The sequence below is a fragment of the Elephantulus edwardii genome, unplaced genomic scaffold, assembly GCF_000299155.1.
Source record: "Elephantulus edwardii isolate Elephantulus edwardi_28Jun2011 unplaced genomic scaffold, EleEdw1.0 scaffold00174, whole genome shotgun sequence".
In the NCBI taxonomy this organism is placed as follows: Eukaryota; Metazoa; Chordata; class Mammalia; order Macroscelidea; family Macroscelididae; genus Elephantulus; species Elephantulus edwardii.
The window spans coordinates 5,205,508-5,215,883 of NW_006399924.1; the positions used below are offsets into that span (position 1 = coordinate 5,205,508).

The 10,376-nt window shown below is 37.8% G+C and overlaps 2 protein-coding genes across 4 annotated transcripts in view; one reads left to right on the forward strand and one right to left on the reverse strand.

The window, feature by feature from the left end:
- The window catches only part of CAPZA1 (capping protein (actin filament) muscle Z-line, alpha 1), a 59,482-nt gene extending 54,405 nt beyond the window's left edge, over nucleotides 1–5,077 (reverse strand). Inside the window, exon 1 of the mRNA XM_006895712.1 lies at nucleotides 5,011–5,077. Within this exon, the coding sequence (XP_006895774.1) occupies nucleotides 5,011–5,049 (39 nt within the window). The 5' untranslated portion in view covers nucleotides 5,050–5,077. The remainder of the gene's footprint in view (nucleotides 1–5,010) is intronic.
- Nucleotides 5,078–5,662: 585 nt separating this feature from the next.
- ST7L (suppression of tumorigenicity 7 like) overlaps nucleotides 5,663–10,376 on the forward strand; it is a 225,030-nt gene continuing 220,316 nt past the window's right edge. For 2 of the 3 annotated variants that reach the window (XM_006895714.1, XM_006895713.1), the window contains exons 1-2: nucleotides 5,663–5,946; nucleotides 7,766–7,848. In XM_006895714.1, the coding sequence (XP_006895776.1) occupies nucleotides 5,739–5,946; nucleotides 7,766–7,848 (291 nt within the window). In that variant the 5' untranslated portion in view covers nucleotides 5,663–5,738. The remainder of the gene's footprint in view (nucleotides 5,947–7,765; nucleotides 7,849–10,376) is intronic. The other variant, XM_006895715.1, reaches the window with a different exon arrangement.

Below are 10,376 nucleotides of genomic sequence, written 5' to 3' on the forward strand. Positions count from 1 at the left end.
AAAATTAATAAAATATAATTATAGAAAAAAAAATAAATGTACAGAAACTATGTTAATCATAGAACATAGTTCAGGTCTTTTGTGCAAAGCTTATTGTGAGTCATAACCGACTAAACAACACTTAACCACTGCTAAATGAGACTGCTGTTACTGTTGTTGTAAGGAACATTCTTCCACTTTGCAAATCACGCTTTGTCAATGTGCTATATGAGGTAACCTGGGTTTGCTATAACGCTGAACGTGTGCCATGGTGATATCAAATAAAATACAAGAATGGACAGTGTTTGGTGGAGCTCCCAGTTGTAAAACAGGTTGGGAAGCAGTGGCATCCAGTTTCTAAACCACATGCCTCTGCAAACTCTATGAACTTGGAGAAAACAACAATAGTATGGGAAGGCATTAGGTCTTTTGTTCATAGAGTCGGCCTTAACTCTACGGCAATCATCAACAACAATGTAGTTCTGGTGCAAGTGGTTCAAATCTACCAGCTGTTCAGCAGGAGAAAGGCAATCTCTTTCCAACCTATTTACAGCTATGAATTGGTTTTTGACTCAAAGGCACATAACAACAATATATTACACCAGGTTTTATTACACCAATGCTTTGCTAAGCACTCGATAAAAGTCACAATTTCAAAATTTTTCACTGAAATTCAACTGAAAAATTCAGCTCTGAAATTCAGAGAACCCAATTAGAACTTTAATAATTTAACTAAACTTTGCAACTCTCCAACTTACCAATTTTCAAAAGAAGTTGTGACCCACAGAGGTATATTTCCAAAATCACTTAAGTGTCAAGAAGCACAGTAGGAAAAGGCCACCTCTCCTGATACTCACAATCATTCTTTCTATTGTATCAGAAAACTTCATTCACAATTCACAGATGCCCCTATACTCGTTTTTCATAGTTAGGAGGGAAAAATCAGCAGTTAAAAAAAAAAAGAAAGAAAAAGAGCTTTAGAACAAGACCAACCGGGTTTTAGCTCTCTGACATAGTCTCTATTTTATACAGCATTAAGGAAGATTCTAATGAAATAGATGTTCTGGAAGAAATTATATAAAGTACACTCCAAATCAAGTTTTAGTCATCTGAGTGTGTACCTGTTCATGCTTTATGCTCCTGTCTAAAGATTTTTTAATAAATTTGTATCAGAAAACAGCTGAATCTGATAAATTTTGAAATTTACTTAATTCTTGGCAGAAAAACTGCACTGCAATTCCAAAGAATGCAGTTCGAATCCACCAGCTGCTCTGTGGGATAAAGATAGGCAATGTGCTCCTCTGTATTTAACTGTCTCTGAAAACCCACTGGAGGGTCAGCTAGGGATCAGTTCTGATTCGATGGTGCACAAAAACAACTGTATTCTTCAATTACAGTAAAGGTAGAAGGGTATCTAGTATATTAATTAATACATTATTAAAGAAATTCAGGTTGAAAGTATAAATTTTTCTCACAGACTCTTAACAGAAACCTCAAATTCCAGCACCTATTTACAACATTTTCTAAATCTCATGTAAATAATTCTGATAAATCTGTTTCTCATAAACTCCTCTAAGAGTGTAAACTTAAAGCATTCCTAAGTTATGGTTATTTTTAAAGTTTTACATAAATGTTCTATTAGTAAGCCAAAAAGGGAAAATATGCTAATGAAACTTTTCCCCCCAAGATTCTCACCAAATTTGTTTTTAAAATGCTGAATCATAAAGGAAACAGGTAGTGCAAAGAACCCCAATAAAGAGCCCTTCTTATATTTCAAACTTCTTTTTTTTTTATTTTTTATTTTTTTTATTTTTTCAAACTTCTAATTAATCTTGCCACTTTAGTCTTGTTAGGCACTTAGAACCAAGAAACCGAAGAACTTAAGTAACTTGAAATGCCAAGTTCACTCTCAAAACATTTAAAGTCACTGCTGCTGATTCAGAACTTACTGCTGATTTTCCAGCAGGTAAATCCAAGAAGAGACTGCCATAATTTTCTCTCAGAGTGGCTATGGATTTGAACTGCCAGAGAAGCAGGGTCTCTGGGCTGGTCTGCTTCTGTGAACTTCCAATACATAGTGACCCTACAGGAAACAGCAGAACTGCCCCAGTGGGTTTCCAAGTTTATAAATCTGTATGGAATCGCACTGTCACAGTTTTCAAATAGGTTCGTATTAATAATCTTTCTATTACCAAGAGCTTAACCACTTCACTACCAGGGGTCCTTGAGGAGAACTAAGACTAACATTTATTTCTGCAAGTTCCTACACTTTCAACTTCCTGGTTTACTTAGACAGCTCATCATGACCATTTCGGGTAACACAGCACACGTTTTAAAAACTCAACTTCCTCTTTACAAAGTGATAAAAACTTCAGCAGTTAGTTATGAGAATGGCTGGGTTTATATACTTCTGCAGAAATACTTGCAAGAAAATTAGAGATCATTATCAACAAATTTAACTCAGGATTTGCTGGGTTCAGAAAAATGTAACAAATATAAACAGCAGTATTAATTTATTTGACATCATGACATGTTTCAGGTCTAAAAACAAAATGCAGTTGAGATCTAAATGAAAGAAAAAAGTGGGAATGTTAGAACTTCAAGAAACATCAAAATACAAAGTAGGGCTCAAAAATATCTTTATATTTAAAATCCGTTTTTAATGATGCTTTGGGGGAAAATAATTTTATGGGTTACTAGTAATCTACGAATTCAGTGAAAAGTAATTGGGATACAGGAGGAAAGGGGAGCAAGGCAGGTTTGAAGCTGAAGCAATGAATTAATTTTACTATGTCAAGGTCTTTTCATTTTACTTACCAATTCATAATAGAAATACAAATCACTTGTTTCATCACAATATGGGATAGAGTGTAACAAAAACTTAGTAATTTCAAATAATATGGATTTGTTATATGAGATTTTTACTGCACTAGCTATTCTTATTTACTCAAGTCAATGAAAACAACGCAGGTGATCTAAAAACTGTTTACTTATTCATTGTAAAATTTGCCATTTTTGCTAGTGTCTTTACTAGCTTTTATATCATTAAAATTGAGCAACATTAGTATTGAGATAGGAGGAACTGGTCACAGATCTGCTGCTCAGAAGAATTTTGTTATTAAAAGATAATTTATGTCATTAAGAAAATAATTTTTTTTAAAAAAAAGAAAATAATTTTTTAGTGGCATCATTCACTTTGAAATACATATGTATTTCTCCAAGTTTAATAAAAAATGCATTCTGAACTAGTGTCAAAGAGAAAAACTGATCAACAATGCTAGTATCACTGACATAGTAAACTTAAAAATCTATTGTTATCTAAATTCTTAACAAAATTTTGTTAACAATTTTAGCTTAAAATAAGTGAACTTAAGTTGGGATAACAAAATATTTTGTTATCCTATCTTTTCAGTCATTTATTTAATTTTATATGAATAATTAGTTCCCTTAATATATTTTATTAGTTTTTATCTGGCATAAATTCAGTAATACGGTGCCTTTCCCCCTAAAATTTTACTAACTTTAATGAATCATCTTCAAATAAAGTTTAAATTAAGGTGGTGTTCACTGTTTTGTGTTTAGCACATTCTTTAGCATTCTGAAATGGCATATACAACAAGCAGGTGTATCAAATTATTATTCTGTATTAAAGATTAATCCTAATCTCTTGTATTAGAAGAGCGAGCCCAGACACATTTACAGAGCATTCAAGTGTAAATATTCTGAAACAGCCACCATGGAAACAAGACCTTATAAATGCAAAACCCCAGGAGTTATCTAGTGAGATATTTCTAATTTCTATGGGCCTTAAAAACCATATGTTTACTGCAAAGCCTGACAAACTGTCAAAAAAAGTTGTACAGATGTCAAGAAATAGTGATTCCACTTAGCTTACAATATTCTTGTATTTAAGACATTTTCAAAGAAATAATACAAACCGCACACACTGACAAACTTAACTTCTACCAATGATACCTCAGTAGAGCATCAGACAAAAAAGGGATGCTTTTTACAGATTTGCACGTGATAATAAAAGCTTTATGGTCTATATATCCTTTATGTGCTAAAAGAGTAACCCAACAATTATTCTCGATTTGTTAACACGAAGCCTGAAACTGAAAACTATTACCAAAAAAACCCCTATCTTTGAGAAACTATATAAACGAAATCAAGAAAGTCCAAAGCCACACTGCTCTTGAGTTGATTCCAACTCAGAGAAGACCCCATGGATCAGAATAGAACGGCTCCACTGGGTTTCTAAAGCTACTATCTATGCAAGCAACATCGTTTTCCACTGGAGTGGGTGCCCGGTAGGTTTGAACGCTTGACCTTTAAGTTGACAGCCAAGCGCTTTATTCAAGGCGCCACCACGCGCACCTACGCGGGCGCGGGGGGAGTAGGGAATGCCTTCAAATTCTGCAGCAAATGCCTTGAAGGTTACATATTTATCACAATCAATGAGTTAAACCGGCCCGTGAGTAAAGTGGTGGATGTCTAAGTGCACCGGGCAGACAACACATCGGGACCTTTCCCTGTCAAGGAGTCCTGACAGCTCAATCACTTCCTGAGCAAGGAGGAGCAAAAGGGAAGTTAAGAAGCCACTCTGATCAGGAAGTGACTCGCCCCAATCCTATCTAAAAATGGGGGATGGGTGCGCCCCAACAGCTAAAGGCAGTAAAGTGACTGCTTCCTGACGCGTCGCAACATTACTACAGCCTCCTCCCATAATGACAGATCAAAAGGAGTCCTCGGGATTCTACACAGAAAAGTCTCTTCCCTCGCAGCAAGGCCAGTGAGTTGTGCGTTAGGCCCAAAAGAAGCCGAGAATAGAAGAACGGGGAACGGGGCACCGTGAGGCAAAGGGTAACCCCTTGAGAAGGAAGTGTCCCAACTGCAGACAGCGTGTGCACAGACTACGAATCTTCTTTTTCCTGGGGACACTGACAGAGTTCTCACCGCAGTAGGATAGGGCCTCTCTCCTTGTCGGGGGAGGAGGTCAGATAGAGAGGGAGAGAAAAGCGGACCCCTTACCTTCTCCTCATCCGACACCCGATCCTCGAAGTCGGCCATCTTGGGCTGCTCTGGCCCAGCCCGGTCAGGGCGCAAGGCACGCCGGGAGGAAAGCTGAGGGATAGCATCACCGCGGGGGCGGCCAGAGCCATCCTCCCGGAAACGCCGACGGACTGGGCGCCATATCAGTTACGGGCGGGATAAAGGAGCTGACTCTCAGAACTCTAGGAAATCCCGTTTGCCTAAAATGATTTTAAATCCAGTACTTTCTTGCTGAGTTGTTCGCTTCCCTACTCTTTTATTGGGAGCTGGGCAACGTGCTTCGACTGCTTTTGGTCCATAAGCTCTAGACTCCATCGGACCAGCAGCAGACCCTCTCGAGTTTCCCCAGTTTCTCTACGGCAGCCACGTGGAAAGCTTTAAGTGCTGCTCGGCTTCTGGAATGAGCCATGGCTTTTCCATCTTTAGGAACGGGCTGAAAGGGGTCCCTCACCTTGAATAGAAGCAAAAGCACTTTACTCCGGAGTTAAATCTCAGTCCAAATTAGGCGCTGTTATCCGCCCCTTCCCTACGCCGAAGAACTACGTAGCTTCAGGCTTGTGACGTTCCAGCATCCAAATCTCGAATTTAGCTCCATAGGCTTGTCCTCACGTAGGCCAACTACAGGTCCGCCACTATCCCAGGATTCCTGACTCCGGGTTTCCTGCCTTTCTCCCCTCGTAGCATCGCGCGCCTGCGGAAGCAGCAAGATGGCGGACGTTGACAGCCTGCGTGAAACAGGCACCGCCGCGGCCTCTCCTCCAGCACTTGCTCTGGGCCTCAACCCGCCGCTGGGCTGGAGGGAGCGCTTGCGGGCCGGGTTGGCGGGGACTGGGGCCTCGATGTGGCTCGTGGTGGGGCTGGCTCTGCTTTACGTTCTGAGGGTCCCGCTGAGGCTGTGTGAGAACTTGGCAGCGGGTGAGCGGCCCAGACCTCCCCGGGGACTGACAAGGGCTAAGAGAGGCGCCGGGGGCGAGAGGGCCCAAGGGCAAAAAGTACCCAGTTGAGTGCTTCAGAGAATGACGGGATAACTCACGGCCCAGTAGGTTCTTTTTCAGTGGAGCTGCAGCCGCGCAGCTGATCGTCAAAACTGAGCTGCAACTACCGGCTCCTCCCCAGAGCGCTTAGGATCCGCCCTCTTCAGTCCTAGTTTACCCTCCAGACAAGCTTGTAAATTTCAGGTGCTAGACCGGAATAGAGATCTTTTCAGTCTTGGGTATACATGTTATATGCACCTCCACATTGGTACAGTCCCTTAAAGGTTGATTCTTTAAGTCTCCTGACTCCAGTTTAAAGAATTCACGTCTAGTAAAAAAGGAACAAAGATCTCAAAAAAAGGACATAACATGATGATCCTAATCCATTATTTAAAATAGTTCGACCAAGAAATAGGTTTCATGATATTTTTGTTTATTCTTAATTTTTTGCTTTATTTTGATTAATAGAACAATAAAGGACGTAGAACTTCAAACATCAATATAGTTATTTGTTCTGTTCATTCTTTGAACATCTGTGGAGCACTTGTAATATGGACGATACAAAGACATGTACGAAGAGGTGGCCCCGCTGGATTCTGCAAATACTGTTTACAGGACAAAGTGGATGAGTTGAGAGCCTCTTACCAAATCATTGGTCAGCATAATCAGCAACTTAAGAACAAGACAGAAGTTCAGTTAAAAGTGTTGTTTTTGTCTAGAGTTGGAGCTCTGGTGGCTTACGGTTGACTAAGATCATCATGATATGTCCTTTTTTTTGAGAGCTTTCTTCATCGTGCCAACATAAAGGTACCGGGGTTTGACTCCACCAGCTTCTCCATGTAAAAAAGATTATCAGTCTCCTCCCGTGCGATTTCCTGCCTCTGGAAATCCATCTGAGAATCAGCTATGGGTTGGTTCTAACTCAACAGTACACAGCAACATCTTATATGAAGAGACAAATGTCCCGTTTTCTATTCCATAAGATAATATACTATGATAAAATGATCTGAAATATTCTGAACATTTCAGAACAAAGATTTAATGTAAATTAAGACATAATTTACACAAAAACAGTCTAAATAAATAGACCTTCCTAGACTGAAAGATTTATTTTGCCATTCTTTGAAACTAGTAAAGTTTTTGTTGACACTGAATTTTTCATTTTATCATTACATACTCTTTTATAGATGAGAATAATTAACTACTATAGATTTTTATATTTTAAAAAGCTGAAATATTTATAAGATAGTGTTTGAAATGAAAAATTTCACAGTGTATTAAGGGTAGAGATCTTCTAGTTGCTATTCTCAGAATTATTTTGCTACAGTTTTGGCATACTAAATTCCTATAATGTCTCCTCTAAGTCAGAATTTGGTTATAAATTGAAACACTGGTATGTAGAGAGTGTTTTTTTAAGCTCCTTTGTAAAATATATTTCTTTAGCTTCTCATCCTTAAAGATTTGCAAAAGTTTAATTGTAAAATCGGGCCTGTGATCTTTTTGTTTTATTCTCAAAAGCAAATTAAATTACTTGATTTACTGCTAATTAAAGAAAGTAATAATAAAAAATTCTACCATTCCATGTTTGAGTTCATTCTTAAGATATAATGAGGATTTAAACTTTTTTTTTAAATACAATTTTTAAAACTGAATCCATGTTAGATAGTAATTATACTTAACTCTTTCCTTTCCTTCAGCATATTTGTAACATGAATACTTGGAAATTTTGTTTAAAATTTTTTCTTTTTTTTCTTTGACAGTGACAGTATTTTTAAATTCCTTGACACCCAAATTCTATGTGGCACTTACGGGGACATCATCTTTGATATCAGGACTAATATTTGTGAGTAGTTTTCATTTCTTTCATCCATATTTTGCTATTTATCCCAAGATCAAATACCTGTGTGTGTTACAATAAGTGCTTTTATATCACAGTTCTAAAATTCAAACTTTGACAAATAAATTACTTATTCAAAGGAATTTAGGGAACACTGCATTTCCCTCTCCAGGCTTAGAGATTGGCAGTAGCATTTCTGGATAAAAGTATTTATTGGAAACAACAATGCACAAGTTTCAAATGCTTACAGGTCCCTGATTGGTAAGAAAAATTAGTAAAATGGGCAGAGTGTAAGAAATAATTTAAGTACTGAGAATTTAGAGAGTTCTGTTCCCAGAGGGATTAAGGTTAATTGTCATGTAGATGTGATTATCAGATCTTCCAGATTTTTCAAATAATTGCAAGATAATTTGGATAAGCATTTTTTTTATATGACATCTCTCAGTATCTTAAAGTTGGCAACAATGGACAGACTAAGTATTATCTGTCTTGAATCAAGATTGTTGTTATTATATCTACAATATTTACGAACAGGGTTCTGGAGGGAGGCAAACTATAATGTAATAGCTGTGTGACACTGAACAAGTTAGCTTTTGTAAATCTTATTCTTCTCATCTGTAAAATCAAGGTAACAATATTATCCACTCTCATGGGTCCAGTGGGAGACCTGCTCACTCTTCAGCTGATATACCTCAAGTATAGCTGCTTCTTTGTGGAGACATGAATGTGACTGTGATGCTCAACAGCTTTCAGTGGTGCTTTCAGGCTAAGGCAGGCTAGGAGGAAAGGCCTTCTGTGCAACTTCCAAAAATCAGCCAATGAAAGCCCAGTGGATCAGATTGATCTAATCATGTTCATGGGATGACCATTAGCCAGACTGACCCAAGGGAAGGTAACAACCAAAATTAGAACTGTGAGAACTAAACAAGATAATGTGTGTAAAGGCTTTAATTTGGCTGACTCAGAGTGAGCACCAACTGATTTTGACTACTATTATTCAAGGAAGTCCTGCAGTAAAGAAGCTTTCATTTTCGTCTTTTAATAGGAACAAATGTACATTTTCACTTTAAAGACTTTTCAGAAATTTTAAAAATCAACTACCATCCTTGGGGAGTTTCCTGCTTTAAACTTTGGGAAATATTGCTATAGATAAAACTATTAAGAAGCCGTGTTTTGTATGACATGCCTACTCAATTTTTCCATTCCTTTTTGTCATCCCTAGGTGGTGCTCTCCAGCTGTAGTATAAAGAACAGATTTGTATTAGAGTCTTTCCAGTCCCTCTCCCCCCAGATCCCAAAGTTGGGCCGAATGATAGCTTTTTAAAATTAAATGCCTAATTTAAAAAAGAGAGAGAGAGGATTTTTTTCCCCTCTTGATTTACAAAAAAAGACGTTTTTGAGACATGTAGGAGAGATGTCTTAGTTGTCTATGCAGCTGTAACAAAGATACCACAAGTGGGTGACTTCAATGAACAAAACTTTATTTAGTAATCTAGAAGTATAATTCAGGATGCTTCCTGTAGAGAATGACTCTCTTTCTGTTTGATATATGAGAAGGTCCTTTTTATGCGTCTACTCCCAATTTCCTGGTGCTCAATCATGTGACAGGTATTATGTGCTTATAAGTGATATCACTTATCACTTACCGCCTCTGTACGTGCTTACTTGCTTGATGTGCTCTTTCAGATTTCAAAAAAGATTGATTTTAAAACATGGCATACTGGATGGCTCTAGTAAAAGAGTCAATAAGGAGCTCCACTGCTAACTCCCAACTGGACAATCTCCTCCTATATGATTTACAGCCTCAGAAACCCACTGAAAGGTCAGCTATGAGTCAATTCTGACTCCATAGCAATGAGAGTGAGAGAGAATACTAAAATTACCTCACTAATGTGACCACAGGTATGGGGTAAGGATTTACAATACATATTTTGGAGGGACACAACTCAATCTATAACAAAAATGGAAACTACATGTTAATATCTCACTCATTATTAAGCACATTTTTGGCATATTAGACTCTCTAGTGGTGCTATGGTTAAGCCCATTCATTTCCTAACCAAAAGATTTGCAGTTTGAACGCACCAGCCACATCATGGGAAAATGATAGCAATCTGCTTCTGAATAAGATTTACACCCTTGGAACATCTACAGGGCAGCTCAGCCCTAACCTAGAAGGTTGCTCTGAGCTGACATCTACTTAGTGGCGGTTAGTGTAATTCTTTAACTTAACATTAATTAATATAATATAAATGTCTAAATAAGGAAAATAAATTATCTTAAATGGCTGATGTAGTGGAAAAGGCTTTGACCTTGAAATCAAAAGATGTGGTTGAGTTTTGACTCTGCCACTTATTAGCTGGTAAGTTTGGGTAAGTCCCTTAAACTTTCTAACCTTTAATTTCCTCATTAAGAGAGGGGAATAACTGACGCGTGTGTGTGTGTGTGTGTGTGTGTGTGTGTGTGTTATCTAACACAAATTTTTTTTGCATTTATAACATAATATTATTATTATTATTATTATTATTATTATT